Below are 22379 nucleotides of genomic sequence, written 5' to 3' on the forward strand. Positions count from 1 at the left end.
AGTCTTTTCCAACCTCAGGGATTCTGGGATTCTGGGGGAGTCCCGTGTGCATCACACTGCTCCTTGTCAGAGCAGCAATTCAGCCATGGAGTCATTCAATCACCAAGGAAAAGCACGTGGAGAGAGGGAAGAAAGTCTGAGAACAGGGAGTATAATTTTTTCCCTTGTCTTTTTGAGTAAACGTTGTGGAAATCAAGGGCAGGCTTAGATGGCAGGCACTTAACCACTAAAGATTTTTGCAAGAGTCATTTCCACAAATGTCTTACAGCCTTTCTATAGATCTGGAGCCTGTGCTTTTAATGGACTGACAAATGTACACTAACCCCAGCTGACTGTTGCTCCACTGCTTGGCTATCCAGATAAGAGGAATGCTTTCCTTTGATTGAGATCTTAAATCAATTGTTTCTTTACCCAGTGGCTGGTGGTTATTATCCAAGGAGAAGATAAAGTTCAGATGGTAAATTGTTAATATTGTAAGAAAAATGTCTGTTGTGTCCTGCTTAAAGTTTCCTGTCTGGATGAAATACACTCTGCTCTAATATTTCCAATTGTGTGCAATCCATCAGAGCCCTCGTGCAGCAGTGGCAGCACTGCCATGGCCCTGCACTGCCAGGGCAGCTCTGGGGCTGTCCTGGCACAGGGGTGAGCCTCTGGGAATGGGGCAGGATGGGCAAGGGGGCAGCTGGGCACAGCACGGCAGGGCTGGGTGAACCCCATGGCATCGTCACCTCCCTCCTGCCCTGCCCCTGCCCCTGCAGGAGGGGCCCAGGGGGGCACTGGGACAGGTCCTGAGCCCCCCAGGGCCGTGTGAGTGCTGGGCAGCAGCTCCAGGGGGGAGCACAGCCCTGGCAGCTGGGCACTGCCATCCCTCCCTGCAGCTCCTGCCAGCCTGGGGCTGTCCCCATGTCCTGCTGTCCCTGGGCTGTCCCCATGTCCTGCTGTCCCCATGTCTTGCTGTCCCCGGGCTCTGCTGGGCCAGCCCTGGCCCCTGAGCCACCAGCACTGCGAGTGTGGAGTCCTTAAACGCTTCCTGGGATTACTCATTCATTATTCATTGCCTTTTTTGAGTTCCGTGACTACAGTAAGGAATGAAAACTATTTGGAGGCTCTTCCTTTATAGCTGTGTTACCAAAGATACCAAATCTTCTCTCAGGCACTCACAACACATCGTCTCACATTTGCTTCCCAAATGAGCACTGACTGCAATCCCTCATCTACTCATCCCTGATTTAGTTGGGGTCCTAATATTTCATACCCCCTTGCTATTGAATTTTCACCTCTTGTCATTGAGAGAAATAGCTCTGTTATTTTGTAATGGTGACTCATGTTGTACCTTATGAACTTTAACTACTCTCAGGGTCATTCTCCTGACAAATTGCTCCAGGCTGTTGCAGTAATTATTTGTCCTTGGGAAGATGCATATCCTGTATTGAAGGTACCCTAAGAATAAAACCATCTTCAGTATTAAAATGCCTGGTCTAGCACTGGAGGATTAAATGCTCGTCCTTTTGACCAGTTCATGGCAGTCCTTGAGCAGCAGAGATCCAGCAGAAAGCACCAAAATCGACTCCATGAAAGGCTGTAAGAGAAGGGGTGTAATTAACATGAATGTATATAATTAGTTCTGATACATTCCTATTTCCATTTCAGTTTTGTGTTTCAGATCTGACAGTGATCACCAAGGAAACTGAAACCTGCTGGAGACTGCTCACATCTCCAGCAAAGGAGAGCCAGGAGCTCTGGCTGGGGACAGCTCCTCACCTGGGGCAAGGACAGGCAGCTCAGGGGCTGCGAGCTCTGGGCTCTGCTTTGTCTCCGGGCTCTGGATCCCCTCGAGCCCCCTGTGTGATCTCTGCTCTCACTTCCAGCACCTCCACCCTGCTCTGGAGGAGGCAGGGCAGGAATTCCAGCGTCCTTTCCTGGCCAGGTGACCTGCACAGGTCCTGAGAAATGGTCCAGCAATGGGAGCCAGCTCTGCCCACCCTGCCTCTGCCTTGGGGGCTGCCACAGCAGAGGAAAGGAAACCCCACTGCCACCAAAAGAGATGGGAAACAAACCCCACTGCCACCAAAAGAGATGGGAAACAAACCCCACTGCCACCAAAAACAACGGGAAAGCAAACCCCACTGCCACCAAAAACAACGGGAAAGCAAACCCCACAGCCATCAAAAGGTATGGCACAAACTGGGATTGGGCACAAACTGGGATTGGCACAAACTGGGATTGGGCACAAACTGGGATTGGGCACAAACTGGGATTGGCACAAACTGGGATTGGCACAAACTGGGATTGGCACAAGCTGGGATTGGCACAAGCTGGGTAAGGGAGCAGCAGAGAGTGAAGGAGCTCTGGCAGATCCCAGTTCCTGCACAGTTCCAGCCCCAAGGACCCTTCCCCTCCCTCTGGCCCCCTAAAATCCAGCCCAGCTCCCACCCTGGCCCCTCAGCCCCCTTTTCTTTCCCGTCTCTTTAACCCAGATTTGTGGCTCTGCTGCTGCTGTGACAGATGCTGAGGGAGGCTGACAATATTTCTGCAGGACTGCTTTGCTGACAAGCTGTTAAAGGAAAGATTTACTGCCACGAGGCTGGCTCCCCTCTGGGTCATTTCTGAGAGGGAATAACTTTGGCTTCAGGCTGGGGACGTTCAGGGGATGTCCCCTGCCCTGGGCACCGAGGGACAGGGGCAGTGTGGCAGCCAGGGCCACTCCTGGGGGCCGTGGGTCCTGCTCCACAGCCCCATCCCTGCAGGCTGCGGGGTTTTGGGGTGCTCACCCTGCAGGGTTTGTGCTGTGGGAATAAGGGGATGGCAGTTGTCAATCCAGGCCAGCTCCCCGGCGTGGCATGAGAGGATTTTTGTTCTTCAGAGGCGCTTTGGGGACTGAATGATCCTTTTGACAGAATTTACAGAGCTCTGCAGCTCCAGTTGCAAATATTCCCCCCCAGTGTGGCTCCCTCCTGGAGCACATTCCTGATGTTTTCCATTGACAAAGATCAATAGGAGCCCGCATGAGGAGACAGATAAAGAAATGTATATCTGGATAACGAGGGGTAAACAGCTCTTCAGAGCAAGCTGGCCTCATAAATTTCTACTTGTCTCTGCATTTTTTTCATGTTTTGGCTGAATATCCAGCTCTGCCCGTCCTCCCCCCACCCTGGCTGGATCTGGGCTCTCCAAGCTCTCCTCCCTGTGCTTTTCTGCAGCGTCAGATGTTGCTCACAGCTGTAAGAGCAATTACCTTTTATCCTCCTCTAAAGGCGAGGAATTGAGAGCGTTTCCATGAGCAGAGAGAGGCGCTGGTGGAGGGGCCCAGCCCGGGGGAGCCTGGCTCAGGCTCTGCCTCTGCTGGGGGAGAGAATGAGCCCCCTCCCCGCAGCCTTCACTTTGCTCTGGGGCCTTCGTTATTCACACCAATCTGTCTTTCAGATCATCTTCCATAGACACTCCAGATTAAATTCTCGTCATTATCATGATAGAACTGGATGAATAAGTGGCACATCTGTTCATGAAGTGCTTTATTATCTGTTCTGATGAGGTTTTGGATGAATAGTGGGATGAGTGAAATACGGAGCAGAGCAACTCACACAGGTTTATGCACAATCTGAAATTCATGGCCAGTGCTGCCAACTCAAGGCATCTGATTTTATACAGAAGAGGTAATTATTAATTAGAGATTTGGGCCAATCTATCATGAGGGCCAACTTAATGAAGTGACAAGAGGAGACAGAGCAAACCTGACTGTGGAACAGCACTAATGAAGCCCCACGCATTGTTAAACTGGTTCTTGTTCCATCACTGCAAAGGAAAACTCCATAAATATTTTATAAACACTCCATTCTGGCCATGTAAAACCAAATTGCACCAATAAATCTATTTATCCAGAAGTTATTTCCTAATCTCTTCCAGCTGCATCCCTTACAAAGGAGGACTCTGATCATTTGTCTGTCAAAGACACAAAAGGGCTGAGTTTTCCACACCCGCTGATGGGAAGAGTTCCATGGACCTTCCTGAGCTTCAAAGCTTCCCTCAGGACCTTGTTCTGCTCCAGGGATGGCAGGCAGTGCCCCCAGCAGCCAGGGCTCCCTTCTGGAGGGGTGAGTTTTCTTTTCCACACCATAAATTTTGTTGAAAGTCCCGAGGAAACGCCCCAATCCCAGCAAAGGAATCCTGCTGCACTGAGCACAGAGTGGTGCCAAAATAAATCCCAGAATGGTTTGGGTTTGAAGGAGCTCAAATCCCATCCTAAATCCCATCCCATGGACCCCTCCCACTGTCCCAGGGTGCCCAAACCCCAATGTCCAGCCTGGCCCTGGGCACTGCCAGGGATCCAGGGGCAGACACAGCTGTGCCAGCCCTGCCCACCCTGCCAGGGAACAATTCCTGCCCCAAATCCCACCCAGCCCTGCCCATTCCCCGTGTCCTGTCCCTCCATCCCTTGTCCCCAGCCCCTCTCCAGCTCTCTTGTAAGTCCCCATAAAATGATTTGATGAGACACTTCATGGGCCCCTGCAGCTGAGGCCAAGCAAAGCCTCAGACCCCTGTGTGATCTTTAACTCTTCATTTTGGGGATGTAAAATGTGAGCCCGTGTGAGAGGGAGGAGCCCCATCCCCACCCCAGTGCCAGCCCCGGGGGCACAGGCACAGGCAGGGCTGCAGGGACCACCAGAAGGCTGCATTGTGCCCAGCAATGGAAATGCAGAGCCACCAGAAGTGCTGCGAGGGCTGCAGGGTGACAGGGGCCAGCCTGGGCATGTGACAGCAGCGCTCAGTCACGGTGCTCTGACAGCTTCTGTTTGCAGCAATAAAAATCTCCAATGTCTCCTGGTGTTGTTTGGATAACAGGAGGACAATTAAAGGTTTTGTCAGCTTTTATGGAACAGCAAATCTGTGACCCTGGGCAGTGCCACCAGGAATGTGACAAACACCAGGAGGAGGCTCCTTATTTCCTGTTCCTTATTTTTTATTCCTTATTCCTTGTTCCTTTTTCCTTATTTCTTATTCCTTATTAATTTCCTTGATCTGTGGCCTCTTCCAGGCCAAGTGCCCAGCAGGGAAGGGATCCTGCTGGATTTCCCTGGGAATTTCACAGGAGAGAAGAGAAGAGGAGAAGAGAAGAGAAGAGAAGAGAAGAGAAGAGAAGAGAAGAGAAGAGAAGAGAAGAGAAGAGAAGAGAAGAGAAGAGAAGAGAAGAGAAGAGAAGAGAAGAGAAGAGGAGAGGAGAGGAGAGGAGAGGAGAGGAGAGGAGAGGAGAGAAGAGAAGAGAAGAGAAGAGAAGAGAAGAGAAGAGAAGAGAAGAGAAGAGAAGAGAAGAGAAGAGAAGAGAAGAGAAGAGAAGAGAAGAGAAGAGAAGAGAAGAGAAGAGAAGAGAAGAGAAGAGAAGAGAAGAGAAGAGAAGGGAGTGGGTGTGGGGTGGGCTCTGCTGCAGCTGCCACACAGTGCTGGATTTCTCATTTAATAAAGAAAAAAATCTCATCTAATCCCTTTTGATGGTCTTTTGCAGTCTAGAACTGTGTGAAAATATTTAACTTCCGTCTGAAAATACGTAAGGAAAGTTAATTTAATATATCACTTAAAGAACAGGTCATTGTACACTCAACTCTGCCTTATTAAGGCATTAAGAGCTTAATTTTGGGCTTGAGCTGGGATCTGGGAGAGCAGAGCCATTCCCAGCCTCCAGGCTCAGACCTGCAGAATCTCTCCATTACAACATGTTCATATTTTATTAAAAATACCGATTGAATACTGGCAAAAACAGTGCAGAAAATGCAGTTTGCCCATGACTGTACTGGGGCTGTGATGTTGCCTACAGATTTTGAGATGCTTTTCTTTTCTTTTCTTATTATTTTCCCAGATTTAGAAAGGATCTTTACTATGGCTTTCCGAAGGAGGTGGATTCCAAACCCAACTGCTGCTGCAGGAATTTCCAATATTTCAGGAGTGTTCTGTACTGCTCAGTTCAGCCCATTGTTTTTGAGATCTGCCACAGTGGCAGATCCTGCACAGAACATTTTTGTCTCCTTCTGAAGATAGTATCAATCATGTCTGCTCCTGACAAGCCCTGAGGAGAGGAACATTTATCAGTATCTATTAGAAACAGTCTAAAAAAATTCTAGAAATGACATTTCACAGCATAGAGGGGATGATCTGGTTGGAAAATAGCAGGAGTTTGATGCTTTCCCTCAAGAATTCTGTGCTGCCTCCTTTTATAGCTGCTGTCATCACACCCTGCTCACACCTCACTCCTCCTCCTTCCAGAAATCCTTTTTAGACATCCCCACGTCAGTGCAGGGGAAGTTTCCAAATGTGGGGTGAGCAGAGACAGAACCCCCCAAGCCCCAGAGCCCGTGGGTTCTGCTCTGGCCCCAGGTCCTGAGCAGGGATTTGGGGGATTTGGGGGATTTGGGGGATTTTGGGGGGTTCTGGCTGGCTGGGAGGATGGGCAGGGCTGGCACAGGGTGCCCAGAGCAGCTGTGGCTGCCCCTGGATCCCTGGCAGTGCCCAAGGCCAGGCTGGACATTGGGGTTGGGACACCCTGGGACAGTGGGAGGGGTCCCTGCCATGGCTGGGGTGGCACTGGGGGGGGTTTAGGGTCCCTTGTCCCCAGAGCAGCCGGGGTTTGATGGTTTTGGGGCACGGAGAGGGCACAGAGAGGGCACAGCTGTCCCTGTTCCCCTCCTGCTGCCCCAGGACATTTTTCTGTCCCCCAGCCAGGGGACATTGCCCAGCCCTGGGCACTGCTCTGCAGCATCCCCAGACCCCCCAGAACCCCCCAGAACCCCCCAGAACCCCCCAGAACCCCCCAGGCCCTCCGGAGCTCCACTGTGACACCACGTACATTTATCTGTAACAGCAAAATCAGCGGGCCCATTAAAGCAGATTATGCACTAATAATTATGCAAATATTCCTTCAGTGAAACTATAAAAAATCTCATGAAGATTTAGCACATGGCCATTACGGGAGAGGAATCTGTGGCAAATGAAAATGAAGATTGTCATTAACTTTAAGGAGTTCAGGGAATTTTTTTGCTGCCGTTTAAATCCGTGATTTGGGACATCTTTGGGTTTAACCTGGAGGAGATGATTGCTCATAATAGTGCTAAAATCCAGCTGCAGGATGGAAATCTGCTCTTCCTGGAAAAGACAGCTCACCTGCTTTGTCCTTCCAGAAAGGACTTGGATACTGTGTTAGGACATTTCTAAAAAGCAGAATAACATTTGTGTTCCCATCAGGCAGCCCTGAAGGGAATGTCCCTGCTCCTGTCCCAGGGCACAGCTCAGGGATGGCAGGAATTCCCAGATTTGGTTTCTCCATTGCTCTGGGCTGGCAGGAATTCTCAGATTTGGTTTCTCCATGCTCAGGGCTGGCAGGAATTCACAGATTTGGTTTTTCCATTGCTCAGGGCTGGGAGGAATTCTCAGATTTGGTTTCTCCATTGCCCTGGGCTGGCAGGAATTCTCAGATTTGGTTTCTCCATTGCTCAGGGCTGGGAGGAATTCTCAGATTTGGTTTCTCCATTGCCCTGGGCTGGCAGGAATTCTCAGATTTGGTTTTTCCATTGCTCAGGGCTGGCAGGAATTCTCAGATTTGGTTTCTCCATGCTCTGGGCTGGCAGGAATTCTCAGATTTGGTTTTTCCATTGCTCTGGGCTGGGAAGAATTCTCAGATTTGGTTTCTCCATTGCTCAGGGCTGGCAGGAATTCTCAGATTTGGTTTTTCCATTGCTCTGGGCTGGCAGGAATTCTCAGATTTGTTTTTTCCATTGCTCTGGGCTGGGAGGAATTCTCAGATTTGGTTTCTCCATGCTCAGGGATGGCAGGAATTCTCAGATTTGTTTTTTCCATTGCCCTGGGCTGGGAGGAATTCTCAGATTTGGTTTCTCCATGCTCAGGGCTGGCAGGAATTCTCAGATTTGGTTTTTCCATTGCTCTGGGCTGGCAGGCATTCTCAGATTTGGTTTTTCCATTGCTCTGGGCTGGCAGGCATTCTCAGATTTGGTTTCTCCATTGCTCAGGGCTGGCAGGAATTCTCAGATTTGGTTTTTCCATTGCTCTGGGCTGGGAGGAATTCTCAGATTTGGTTTTTCCATTGCCCTGGGCTGGGCTGGGCTGTGGGTGGGGCAGGGACCCCGAGCATTCCTCTGGGGATGGAGGGGTAAAACACTGGGAGAAGGGACCAGCCAAGGGAGAAGATCCTGGCTCATTTATTGAAGCTGGGTTCAACACCCAGACATAATGCTTTGTCCTTTACTCACTTTAAAGCTCCAGGGGCTCTGCAGGTGCAGGTACCACAGGGACAGGAGGGTGTCAGAGCTGATCTATCCCAACAGAAATTGCCAAAAGCAATTTTTCCATTATGCTTGGTGATGTCAGAACCCCAAGGAGGATCTGGCTCTGGAGTGTGCCCAGCCTGGCCTGGACCATTCATGGTGCAGAAGGTGGGGACACAGCTGGTGGCAACAGGAAAAATGGTGTTTGTGTGCCAGCAGGCCCTGCAGCCCGGGCTGAATAATTAGCCATAATTAATATCATTACATTTCATGTTCTTATATTTCGTATTAATAATGAGATATATAGATGATATAGATAGAGATATAGATATATATTATAGATAGAATTATAGATTGTAGATAGAATTATAGATATATAGATATATAGATATATAGATATAGAGATATAGAGATATATAGATATATAATATAGATATAGATATAGATATGGATATAGATTATAGATAATAGATTATAGATATAGATTTTAGATATATAGATGATATAGGTATAGAGATAGAGATATAGAAATATAGATATAGAGATATATAGATTATATAGATGAGATATAGAGAATAGATTATAGATAGAATTATAGATACAGAGAATAGATTATAGATATAGATTTTAGATATATAGATGATATAGGTATAGAGATAGAGATATAGGTATAGATATATAGATTATATAGATGAGATATAGATATAGAGAATAGATTATAGATAGAATTATATAGAGAATAGATTATAGATATAGATTTTAGATATAGATTATAGATATGGATATAAATTATATATATATAGAGAGATTATATAGATGAGATATAGATATAGATATAGATAGATATAGATAGATGATAGATAGATCTATTCAGACTTGTTCTCCTGGCCTAATGATGACAATAAAAGCTCACAGCCCCATGACTACAGCCATTGATTTTAGCACTGGTAATAGCACTAAACTACTATTCCCAACACATTATGTTAAAATTGCACATATTAGATGTCTTTATTGGATTTTAAAAATAATTAGGGTGGCTTAATAACAGCTTCAATAGCAGAGGCAAGAGCACAGAGAAAGCAGAACTCACATTTTGTCTCCCAGGTGTCCAGCTGGGCCAGAGCAGGATGGGGCTCAGGGTGAATGTGTGGCAGTGAATGAAAAGGGGGGAAATTGTGCAGTCTGTCTAAATTAAAGAATTTTAATTTAATTTAATAGCTGCTCTCCAGCTCTATTTCCTGAGACCACTCACAGGGTCACAGACATCTCTTCCATCAGCACCGAGTCCCAAAATCAGGAATGTTTTCCTGTGGTAAAAACCAAATAAAATCGAGTTTTTTATTTGGGTTTAGATGTGGCACGGGCACACCTGCCCAGGAATTTGTGAGAGGAGATTTTGGTACCTCCTGGCTGCTGCTTGCTGGCACCCCAGGGACAAAATAACCCAAAGAGCTGTGCCTCGTTTTCTCCTTCCATAAATTGGACATAATAATAACAATACATCTGGAAAGATGCAAAAATTTATGCCACGGAGAGGATGTTTATAGTATTAATAGTTTTAGTGGTTTTTTTGACGAGTCTCTGATGAACCCATTTTTCTCGAGCTTTTCTTTGGGAGGCAGCTCATTAAGATGCAGTTTAATTGCTGCAAGTTTTGCTTTTCTTGCTGTGCTTTAGAAATCCTGAGCGTTTGGGGGTTATTTCGGAGCCATCAGTGTCATTTGTGCCATCCCGGCCCTGCTGGGGGCTCAGGGTCACACCCAGAGCTGGGGCTGCTCTTTCCCCGGAGCTCGGGGATGTTTTCTCCTCTGCTCCATCCCTGCTCTCTGTCGGGGAGGATTCCAGGGCCGGTGCCTCTAAATGCCCACGAGCCACGGGGTCCCACTCACACAGACGACACCAAACACTCTTTTTGTCTTTGGTTGGTTTTTATTTATCAATAAAACAATACTACAAAACATGGGAAACATCTGCATTAAATACAGACTCGCTGATACTGTGCCAGTTTTTAACCTGCTGTATTTACAGAGTTCTCCCCCCGGAGCCCCGGCCACGGGAGCAGCCCCAGCAGCATCGGGGGAGACCCGTGGGGTTCAGGGAGTGTCGTGGTGAGTGTCCCCCCCCGTGTCCTCCCCCGTGTCCCCCCCCAGGGATGCTGCAGGATGCTGAGCTCTGCACCCCAGCCCTGCCCTGGGCAGCCCGGAGGGAGAGGCCGGGGTTTGGGGCATGGCCAGAGCTGAGTCCCGTCCTGGCCAGCTCACCACGACCTGCAGGGTCACCCCTCACCTGCCAGGACTGGCCACAGCCTCCCCAGCCACACCTCAGCTGCTGGGACAGCTCAGCATCCTGGGCTGGGGGCTGGCCCTGCGAGGGGGGGCCTCTCCTCCGGAAAGGATTTGGGCGAGTTCGAGTTTGTCTCTCTGTCCCAGGCACTCGCCCTCGAGGCAGCAGCGGGCACAGGGCAAGGCCAGCCCGGCCCTGGTGCTGCCCACCCTGCCCCCAGCCCAGAATACACGTGGGGACACGGATAGACAGATAGATATTTCTATATATAACCTCTCTTAATTATATAGTTGTAAGGCAGATTAAAATCATTTTCTGGTATCACCTGGTATCAAAGGGAATCTCTCCTCCTCTCCATGCACATCACCCAGTGCTGTGTGGGGGAGGTAATTACATCCTCACTAATTATCCTGCAGGTGCTCTACCCCAACACCCACCGCTCTCCACATCTGCCCTGACATGGAAAGCAGACAAGACAGTGCTCAGAAGTGCTGGGAATAACCAAATTCAGCTCAGAAATGCTGGGGATAACCAAGTTCAGCCCCTGCTCTGGGATGTGAGTGGGCAGGCACGGAGTGAGCCCTGCCAGGACTGAGGGGTGTCCTGGCTGGGACAGGAGCTGTGACCAGCAGGGACCAGAGCAGCCCCCTGTGCTCCCCTCCCTCCCCTGGGCCTGTCTGGGGGCAGAGATGGAGCCTGAGACCCAGCCTAGGCAGGGCAGCACACCCCAGCCCAAAGCCCAAAGCCCAAAGCCCAAAGCCCAGCCCAAAGCCCAAAGCCCAGCCTTGCCCAGCCTTGCCCAGCAGCAGCAGCAGCAGGGTGCCCTCACTCCCCAGTGCTGTTCCCTGGGCTCCAGACAGGGATGGTTTATGGGGACAATCTCGTCCCAGGGCTGGGAGGGCTGTGCCAGCACAGGAATCCTGGCATCTCCTGGCTCGTGGCACTGCCAGCACCAGGTTGGTGCCACAGGGCAGCTCAGGGCTCATCCCCTCAGCTCTGAGGGACTCAGCTCCCAAATCTCAGCCCCAACACCCAAACCCCACCTGTGGGGAGGCACCACATGGGGCAAAGGCTGCAGAGATGGATCTGTCACCTTCCCCCAGGCTGGGAAAGACTTCTTCCCAACCACAGCCAGTACTGCAGAATAAAATAATAAAAAAAAACAGAAATAAACTGGGAAGGACCCCAGTGGTTCCATGAGCCAGCACTAAATCCCTGTGAGCAAGAAAGCCTGGAGGTATCCATGGGTGTGAGTGTGTGACAGCTGGGGGCCACCAACTGCTCTGTCCCAGTGTGTGCCCTCCCAGTTTGCACTCACTGCTGTACTGGGATGGAAACACCAACTCCCAGTTTGTACTCACTGCTGTACTGGGACAACAAACACCAACTCCCAGTTTGCACTCACTGCTGTACTGGGATGGCAAACACCAACTCCCAGTTTGTACTCACTGCTGTACTGGGATAGCAAACACCAACTGACTGCAGCTGTGAGCCCCAGCACCCCAGTACAGGATGCAATACACCCAGTGCAAGATGCAACACACCAATGCAGGATGCAATACACCAGTACAGGATGCAATACACCCAGTGCAGGATGCAATACACCAATGCAGGATGCAATACATCAATGCAGGATGCAATACACCCAATGCAGGATGCAATACACCAATGCAGGATGCACAGCCCCTGCCTGTCGCCCATCTGGGTCTGTCCCCACCAGTGCAGGATGCCCATGCAGCTGTGCATGGCTCTGTGCATGGCACTCTGTGGCCAGAGCAGGGCTGAGTTCCCCCCGTGCAGGTCCCCAGCCCGGGGCCAGCCCTGCTCCAGCAGCGATGCCAGAGGTGCCAGCAGCTCTGGGCAGCAGCAGCAGCGCCTTCCCTTCCACTGCCAGCTCTGCAAACGCATTTTTAGCACTCGCAGCACAGCCACCCCACGGGGGCTGTGCATGAACCACCCTGCTCAGGGCACAGCTCTGGCTTCATCCTCCCAGCTCTCTCTCCTTCCTGGTGCTCCTTGCACCAGGGAAATACAGCAGGCTAAAAGCTACAGGGTTTTTTTCACACACCACAGTAGAAACAGTTACCGAGTTATATTTGTCAGATCACAGTAGTTGATGCATATTTGTATTCACAGACTGCAGAAAATTGCCAATAACCTCACTGGTGGGACTGACAACACGGATGCATGCATTCAGGTGAGACCATTAGCAAGGATGTCTATACTGTATTAAGCACATTCATTTTTTTAAACACCTTCCAGTAAAATCGATTCCTTGAAATTTGTAGTTAAAACTTTTTTTTTTTTTTTTTTCTCCACGATTACGCACAAAAGAACCTGTAAACAGTTTGACATTACACCTATGTACAAGTGAACCACGTTGGAAAGTCGAGAGGTAATTCAGTGGGTGCCACTTCATCTCCACCAATGTGCAACAGACTGACTGAGCCTCAGCAAAGTCATTTAGTGCTGAATGAGGTCCGGAAATGGAACAAGGCCCCGAGAGAGCCCAACGGCACCAGAGCCCTGTGCACCCCTGTGGGCTGGGAAATATTGCACGGGCAGCACCTCAGTACAGCCCCACGGCCTGGGGACAGCCCTGCCACCCTCTGGGGACAGCCAGAGGGGACCAACAGGGACATCATCGTCATCATCATCATTGTCACACGGGGACATCATCATCATCATCATCATCATCATACAGGGACATCATCATCGTCATCATCATCACACGGGGACATCATCACCATCATCACACGGGGACATCATCATCATCATCACACGGGGACATCATCGTCATCATCATCATCATCATCATCATCACACAGGGACGTCATCATCATCACACGGGGACATCATCGTCATCATCACACGGGGACATCACCTCCCTCAGCCCCTGGAGCCAGCTGGGCCCTGCCACCCTCCTGCTTCACCTCGCTCATTTGCTCTGTGGAACTCTGAATTCGTGTTTGCTTGAGCATTGCTATAGTTTAAAATCTGCAATATCCTATTTATAAACGGATTTTTTAGCTAAGTGACATCAATGCCAAGAAAAATAAAGAATGTCTTTTTATAATATAAATAATTTAAAAGTGCTTTTCTTTTTTTTATTTTTTCTTTTTTTTTTTTTTTTTACTATTAATCTACAAAACCCCGTTGGGGCATAAGCTATCCATAAGACTGGACAATTATTTTGTACCATGATACACATGGGGCCTTGTGCATAAAGTACTCTGAAAGTCAAGTCTGTACTCATGTTGGTGAGGGGCCTGGGAGGGTCCCTCCAGCCTTCCCAGGGCTGCCATAGAACCCAGCCTTGTCTTCTCCTTCAGCCCACAACTCACAAATAAAATTAATAAATTTTATTTATTCACCCAACTTAAGCCCAAATTGTTCTCCAGACCCTCTGTGCTGTGTGTGCAGATGGTTCAGGGACAAAACTGAGCCCTTGGGTCCCCACAGCTCAGTGGAAATGACATTGTCTGTGTCCCCCAGTGCTCTGAGTCCTGCTCAGGTGGCTCAGGGGTTTGGGATGGCAAAACTCCTGGGGCTGGGAATTCTGCTGAGTCTCAGCCCCACTGCAGTCAAGGCAAGTTTTCAAATTGGTTGCAGCAGAACCTGGTCTTTGTTACTGCTGGAAAGTGGCTCAAAGTCCACTTTTCTCCCCGGGTATCTTAGAAAGGATAAAGTGGAGTGGAGTTTAATTTTGGCTTGCTACAAAAGCTGTCCTAGGGAGACACACGGGTTCTCTCACTGAAACCAAGTCCAATTTGAGTGGAATGTGTTTCACAGCCCAAGCCCAGGTGTGTCTCAGGCAATCTCCACTGCACTTTCCTTTCTGTGCTGCCTCTGCTGAGCACTGCCCACCTTCCCCTGCTTGTGTTTTTATTTCTGTGGCACTGGAGAGTAATAACCATTTCATCTCAGACTGCACTCACGAAGGCCACATAAATCAAGCCCACTTGGGCACATTTCATTTGGTCTAATGTTTGCCCAGTTATTAATCATGGAGCAATCCTGGCACTGCTGTGTCCCTGGGAACACTCACACACACTCACACTCACACACATCCCCAGTGCCTGCTCCTCCTCTGCACACACAGCTTACAGCCCAGGGCGTTCAAAACAGACAGGGCAAGCCCTGGGCTGAAAGCAGGGGGGCTTCAGCTGCATTCTGCTGCCAGGGAACAAAGGTGCCCTGTCCTGAGCCCCGTGCCCTGCTGGAAATCCAGAGCCCTGTCTGCTCCCCTGCTCTCTGCCTGGTGCCACAGCAAGGGGCAGGAATCCCAGGGGAACGAGATGCAGGAAATGTTGAGAAGGGAGAGAAAAACGCAATAAACTAACCATGAAATAACTAAGCAGGGCCAATCTGTGGAGCTTGTACAAAACCTTGATTTCCGTGGCCTTTTGAGTCTGGGGGCAGAAGGTGGCACAAGGGCCAGGCCTGAATTTCAGGGAGAGGGAACGTCCTGAGCCCTGAACTGGCTCTAAAGCACCATCCCAGAAATGCTGAGTGTGTTCACTGAGCTTTCCCCAGGCAGAGCCTCTGCTGTGGCACCGACAGAGGGGACAGCTCCATCGGGGACAGCTCCATCGGGGACAGCTCCATCGGGGACAGCTCCATCGGGGACAGCTCCTCCTCCTCCCGCAGCACCCCAGAGCTGACCCCAGAGCTGACCCCAAAGGTGACCCCAGAGCTGACCCCAGTGCACACCCCAGCCCTATTGCTGGAAGGTTCCCCTCCCCACATCCAGCTCCTGTTATGGATCCCCTGCACAAGTATTGCTTCCTTTTTCACCTGGGAAAAGGTGAAACCGAGCCCAGGCACAGCTGAGAGCTCCTGGAGACCTCAGGGCTCCGTGCCAGCCCAGCCCAGCCCAGCAGGACCGACCCTGCAGGCACAGAGGCTCCTCCTGGCTGGAAGTCACCAGGATCCCAGGACCTGTGCAGGCAGGGCAGCATCTCCAGAGGAGGGGGAAGCCCTGGAAGGTGCAGGACATTCACTGAGTCCGAATCGGAGTGTTCTGTTACCAGCACCGGCACTGCCCACAGCTTTCTATTCATGTACAAACAAATCTTCTTCCTGTGCCTTTAGAAAACAAAGAATTGATCCCAAATCCCGCAGCTGGTTTGTTCCCAGCTGTGCCCCCACAGCTGGAGCACTGGGGAGTTCTGTCCCTCTCCATGGCTGCCCGGCCCAGCTCTGGCTGTGCCCACAAACCCTGTGCCAAACCCTGGCCCCTCTCTGGCCAGTCCGTGCCCCCCTGCCCTGGCCCGACCCCACAGCCCCCCCCTGCCCTTCCCATGGGACACAGGGCACGGTTTGTGCACGGCCCTGGCACCCCTGGCACCGCAGGGAGCTCCTCCGGGCTGTGTTTGCTCCTGGCACAGCCCTGCTCCCTCCTGCAGTGCCAGCTGCCCCTGGCAGAGCCCGCTGGGCGGGCTGGGGGTGATTTCTGGGCACAGGGGGCACAGTGCCCGCTGTCCCTGCCAGCTGGGACAGCCACTCCTGGCACACACACCTGGCACCTGCAGGAACCGGCTCCTCCCAGCTCCCCACACGGCCCAGAACCATCCCTGCAGCTTTGGGATGCAGCTTTGCATCCCTTCAACCCGCGGGCAGACACAGGAGCTGTGGGGGGACACGGAGGGGCAGGAGAGTCCCAAACAAACAGAATTTTGCTGATGGTGACACAAACCCACAGACGACACCCTGGTCTCCTCTGGGACACGTCTGTGTGCCCCAGGGAGGGGAAGGGCTGGCAGGGGGAGCAGGAGAGAGAGGGAGATGGATTTCTACTGCTCAGCCCTCAAAGGCCTGGAGAAGAAACAGGACATCCACAGACTAAAAAAAAAAAAAAAAAATGCTCTTTTCTGAGAAAGTGCAGTTATAAGGAGAGAGCCAGAAAATGTTTAAGCAATATATATTGATATATATATACATATATATATACACAGAGATATATATACACACATATATATATGCACATATATAAATACACATGCTTAAATGGGGCAGAGCTGGGGCTTTGTGCTGTGCTCCTCCCTCCGAGCAGGGTGCAGGGGGCACAGAGCCCTCCCCATCCCACCCTGCCTGCTCCAGGGCCACACAAATGTCCCTTGGGGTGGGCCTGGCCGTGCCCTTAAGGTTTTCAGCTTGTGTAAGACTCCAAGTTTACAAACAAAAGCGTTTGTCATTGTGCTTCCAGGACTGCAAAAAGATCCTTCCCCTACGACTAGAAATGTTAAGGTGAAAGAGGCAAATTAGGCAGTACTAGAGATGGGTTTTGGTTTTGGTGACCTAACAAGAAGTTGGTATTGGGAATTACTGTTGTGTCACTCCGGGTCTGGCTCTGTTTTAACCAGCTGTGCTCTCCCCATCCAAATCCTAAAGGTGATACTTCCTCAGCAGTTCCGATTGCCAGGGGTGCTTCCTCTCGGGAAACCTGTCTGGGATTTTGATTTTGAGGAAATCCTGGATACATTTTTCCAGCTCTTCCTCAATGGAGAGCTTCTCCTTGACGGCTTTCTTCTTGCTGGAGTTGGACTCTCGGGAGCCGGAGGTGAGAGTCCGGAGCAGGTCGCTCTTCCTGCGGATCTCGGATTGCTGCAGCAGCTGCACGGGGCCCTTCTTGGCGGGCCTGTCCAGAGTCTGGATGTTGGGCTGGCGGGTGACAGGCCCGCAGATGACAGTCTCCTGGGGCGAGCTGGCCTCGGACTGGCTGTCACAGCTCGACGTGGACAGCTCGTTGCAGGACGTGCCGCTCTCGCCCTCCTTGTCGCCCTTGCCGTTCTTGCAGCAGCAGTCGCAGTGGGACGAGGACCAGCGGGAGGGTTCACCTGCAGGGGACACAGAGCCCGGGGTTAGGGCAGCTCCAGACCCCCCCCACACCCCAGGACACGCTGCTGAGCCCCCCTGAGCTGGCAGGGCCTCGGCAACCTGCGTGGGCACCTTCCCTGGCCATGGCCACACACGGCCAGCAAAGCTCCTGGACCCAAGAGCAGCTGATCCCCACAGCCCTGGAGCCCCTCCAGGTGTGCTGCACACCCAGCCTGGGCTGAAAGCTCTCCTGGCATCCTCAGGGAGAGACTGCCAGCACTGCCAGCATTGCCAGCACTGCCAGCATTGTTCATCATTGCCAGCACTGCCAGCATTGCCATCATTGATCAGCATTACCAGCATTGCCTGCACTGCCAGCACTGACAGCATTGCCACCATTGATCAGCATTACCACCATTGCCAGCACTGCCAGCACTGCCTCTGTCCTGGCAGACATCACCCCCAGCATCCCCTTCCCTCCCCAAAGCCCAGCCCTGCCTCCCCCCACACGAGGCCTGGCACAGCCAGCCCAGAGGATTTGGGCACACAGGCTCCTTCATTTGCCTGAGCCCAGGGCAGAGACAATTCCTGATCCTGCAGTGCAGGGCTGCAGGTTTTGTTCTCCAGCTGGAGCCCTGCCCAGCCGCAGCAATGCGTGACCAAGGGCAGAGCTGGCACCAGCAGCTGCAGCTCCGTGCCCACGCCAGCTCAGCAGGGAACATCCATCCTCCCCTGGCACGGCCACTGCCAGCTCGGGCACAGCCCTGGCACCCTCCTCACACCGTGGACTCGGGTGACTTTTTGCTGCTCTGCCCCCGCTCCAGACCTCCATGGAAAAATGGGGAAAAAGAAAGAAAAAGAGAAATAGACCCTGGTGCCAACTGAGAGCCTGGGGAAGGGGCTGTGAGCGCTGGCAGAGCCCCTGCCTGGCACTGCCCTGGGTCCCCATCCCTCCCCAGCCGGGAACACAGTGCACACCATTTACAGGAACAGGCAGAAAAGCAGGAGTCAGGAAACCTCCTCATCTCCTCCTTCCTCTTCCTCGTCAATGATGGAGGAGTCTCTGAGTCTGGGACTGCAGGGCTACTCTCACTTACAGACACTTCAAAGCTGCCCTGTGTCTGGTCTGAAAACAGTCAATAATGGCTAAATTGAATTTTTTTATCAATTTCCAGGCTTGTACAAAGGCGTTTTGCTCTCCTGCAATCCCCTGCCATGGGCAGGGACAGCTCCCAGCACAGCAGGCTGGCTCTGAGCTCTGCCAGGGATGGGGCAGGGGTGGCAGCTGGGCCAGAGGGACCCGGCACAGCTACAGCACAGATTCCATCACCACAAAACAAGGCTTTTATAAGCCAATTAAGACCTATTAGATGCTAATTTCACTTAATGAATATTCACCAACAATGGGCACAGCAGGAGACAGGAGGGACTTTGCCCTGAATGAAGAGTTTTGTTGGAGCCCAGGGCCAGTGGCAGTGTCAGCAGGGAGCCCCTGTGCCCAGGGGAGCAGGGGGTGCCAGGGCTGGGCTTGGCACAGCTGGACACCTCACACCTGGACACCTCACACCTGGACACCTCACACCTGCCCAGGGGAACAGGGCTGGGCTTGGCACAGCTGGACACCTCACACCTGGACACCTCACAGCTGGACACCTCACACCTGCCCAGGGGAACAGGGCTGGGCTTGGCACACCTGGACACCTCACACCTGGACACCTCACACCTGCCCAGGCTGGGTGTGCTCAGGGTGCCAGGGTGGCACACAAGGACCAAAGTGGTTCTGGGGACGCTCCTGCAGCAGCCCCGGGGCTGGGCCCGAGCCCGGCGCTGACTTAACACAGCACTCATTAATTAATGTCTAAATGCTTTGAGATTCTTAGATAAAAGTGGCTAATTAATTCTGGCCTGGCTTTCCTGCTTTCCTCCCTGATCTCAGCACATTTCTCTCCCAGTGCCCTAATTATAATAATTATTATTAGAAGCTTCTGAAGCAGCAGCAGAGCCTCTGATGTATAATTGACACACAAACCAGCAGCCACCCAGTTTTCCCCTTCTCCTCTCCCTCTTTCCCAGCAGCCAAGGCTGCAGGGAGGGAATGGGAAATCCCTGTGCAGGAGGACAGATGCTGTGAGAAACAGGGGAGGAGCGAGGAGCTGGGATGGAAACCAAGACTGACAAAAGCCAGAGAAGAATTTTCATGGTGAGAGATGGCACAGGGACCCTCCCCCAGCTCAGACACCACTGAGCAGTGTTTGGAGTGGGAAACGCTGAGCCTGGGATGAAGAGCCCAGCACAGACAGTCCTGGGGGCACGGGGCAGGGCCCCTGTCCCCATCATCCCATCCCATTATCCCATTATCCCACCCCAGCCCTCTGCCCCCCGTCTGGCAGTGCCACCCCAGTGCCAGGGGGCTGCACAAACACTCTGAGGGGTCTCCAAGTGCCCCAAGGCCCGTGCCCAGAAACACAAGGTTGTCATATTTCAGAACTAATATTAGAGATTGCCATTCCCTGGGAAATCTCAGCGTTTTCATTTTCACTGCTCTGGGATTTCTGGAGGGCACCCACTGGGTGGGCACTGAGCCCTCCCACAGCTCTGCCCTCCCGGGCTCCCTCTCAGAGCAAAGCTCCCTCCGTTCAGTTTGTGCAGCTGGAGCTGGCACAGCCCTTCCTCCCGAGCTTTGTGGGGATGGTGTCACGGCTGGGAAGGGACAGTGTCCCCAGACAACAGCTCAGACACATCTGGTGCCCTTTCTGGAGGCACACAGGGACATTTTCTGTATCCAGACACTCATTTACCTCCACGTGAGTGCCTGTAACAACCTCCCAGCCTGGGATCATCACTTGAGCCATTTTCCTCCTGCTCTCAATCCACTCCACTCCATTTATGTCGTCCTCTCACCTTTTATTCCCTTCCCTGCTCCTTCTGCTTTAGGGCTTTGTTGTTGATTTGATTTATTTCTGTTCCAGGCTCCTTTTCTCCTTCCTGTCCCATGACTTTCACCTCTCCTCTGGGTTTTTCTTCTTCCTCCTCCTCCTCCTCCCTTTCTGTCCCGTGCCGGAGCTCCTGGCAGCAGCTGGGCCCTGTTTGGGCTCTGATTAAACACTAATTAACTAATTAGCATCGAATTAACTGTGCCCAGGTGGGCAGGGCTGGCAGGGGGACAAGGGGGGACACAGGGACTCCCCAGCTCTGGGACACCCCTGCTCAGCTCCCTGTCTCAGTAAAGTTACCCAGGCAGAGCTGAGGAACTGTGACAAATTCCAGGCACTGAGGGGTTTATTTGCTTTTGGGATCAAGAATCTGCAGGAAAATTTCAGTGAGAGACAAACCTGGGAAGAGTTGGCAGCAACATCATTGGTTTGAGCCCTGCCATGTGTTCAAAGGCAGAGGGGTCTGGGGAGAGGAGAGAAATGGGGACAAAGGGGAAGAGGCAGAGCCTGTGGCTGCTCCAGCCCCTTTAGGAAGCTCACACCATTTTTTACCCTTCTGAGGGCAGCTGGGGACACCTGGGTGCTGCCATCTGATTTGAATTCAATTGAAATTTAAATTAAAATTTAAAGTTTCTAGTTCAAACTGTTTGCAATTTAAATATTCTGAACCTGCCAACCCAATACAGACCCCAGAACTGTTCCCTGGTCTGCCTTGTCTGTGCAGTGTGATTTTCAGCCAGGCCCCAGCAGCACACACACTCCCAGCAGGAGTCTCCCAGCACATTGTCATTTCACCAGCACTCCTGCAATCTTCCCTAAAACACTTGGTTCTGGAAGTGAACTTCTGTAAGAGCATCACATTTGTTTGAGAATAAAAATAAGTTCCCCAAATGGTGGAGAAAAAGAGACCTGGTGTTAAAATACCAGAAGGCATATTAAATGAGCCAAAATATTTATATAGGGATCTTCTCAAAGTAACATGTGGTGGAGTTGGGATTTGGAGAGGAGGGAGCAGCCTGCAGTGTGAGCAGCAGGATGGTGAGAGCCGGGCGGGCTGGGGGAGCCCAGGAGCCACAGAATCACCTCACACCGAGCCAGGATGGGACAGGAGCCTCCTCCTGTGCCCAGCTCGCCCTGCTGGGCTTCTCCTCCCTGCCCCAGCAACAGCCTGGGCTGTGCTGGAGCCCCTGTGCTGGCCACAGCTGCACAGACAGAGCCCTGAGAGCCCCCTGTGCCAGGCTGAGCCCTCAGCCCCAAATGTGAGCCCCCGGTGCCAGGCTGAGCCCCTAGCCCCAAATGTGAGCCCCCGGTGCCAGGATAAACCCCCAGCCCCACTGAGAGCCCCCTGTGCCAGGCTGTGAGCCCCCAGCCCCAAATGTGAGCCCCCGGTGCCAGGATAAACCCCCAGCCCCAAATGTGAGCCCCCAGCCCCAAATGTGAGCCCCCTGTGCCAGGCTGAGCCCCCAGCCCCAAATGTGAGCCCCCTGTGCCAGGCTGGGCTGCAGGGATGGACACAAAACCCTCTGGGCAGCCACAGTCCGGGGACGTGATGCAGGATCGTGGATTGAACCTCTCATTAAGAAAAATACTCCAGGCATGCATTAATTAAACACAGGTACAGCCACGTCAGTCTGAATGATCAGAAAAAACACATCCCCCACCCCCGGCCCAGTTCTGGGAGTGCTCACAGGAGCTCTGCAGAGCTGAGAGGGCAGAGCCTGCCCTGCCCAGCCTGGCAACACCTGGATATTCCACACCTGGGTATTTCCACACCTGGGTATTCCACACCTGGATATTTCACACCTGGACACTCCACACCTGGACACTCCACACCTGGATATTCCACACCTCGATATTTCCACACCTCGATATTTCCACACCTGGGTATTTCCATACCTGGATATTCCCACACCTGGATGGGACTCCCCAGCTCACATTAGATGAGCCCCGTTTTGGACACCTGCTTTAATTAGCAAAGCCAAAGTGTTTATTGCTCCTGCTTCTCCAAGGCCTGGGTGAGAAACTGCTGGCAGATGGTTGTGGTAATGTGGGAGCCAGAATTCTTGAATTTTTGGAAATT

At 51.8% G+C, this 22379-nt stretch overlaps 1 protein-coding gene and 1 long non-coding RNA gene across 4 annotated transcripts in view; one reads left to right on the forward strand and one right to left on the reverse strand.

Annotated features, from left to right (window-relative positions):
* Positions 1 to 5521, forward strand: part of LOC148221942 (uncharacterized) — a 38966-nt gene extending 33445 nt beyond the window's left edge. Inside the window, exons 9-11 of the long non-coding RNA XR_015807095.1 lie at positions 1651 to 2172; positions 3904 to 4091; positions 5033 to 5521. This is a non-coding gene — a long non-coding RNA (uncharacterized LOC148221942). The remainder of the gene's footprint in view (positions 1 to 1650; positions 2173 to 3903; positions 4092 to 5032) is intronic.
* A 4652-nt stretch (positions 5522 to 10173) lies between these two features.
* Positions 10174 to 22379, reverse strand: part of KCTD16 (potassium channel tetramerization domain containing 16) — a 52051-nt gene continuing 39845 nt past the window's right edge. For all 3 annotated transcript variants that reach the window (XM_088174082.1, XM_088174081.1, XM_014888325.2), the window contains exon 3: positions 10174 to 17386. In XM_088174082.1, the coding sequence (XP_088030208.1) occupies positions 16935 to 17386 (452 nt within the window). In that variant the 3' untranslated portion in view covers positions 10174 to 16934. The remainder of the gene's footprint in view (positions 17387 to 22379) is intronic.

This window comes from Sturnus vulgaris, chromosome 15, assembly GCF_052056855.1.
Source record: "Sturnus vulgaris isolate bStuVul1 chromosome 15, bStuVul1.hap1, whole genome shotgun sequence".
Classification (NCBI taxonomy): domain Eukaryota; kingdom Metazoa; phylum Chordata; class Aves; order Passeriformes; family Sturnidae; genus Sturnus; species Sturnus vulgaris.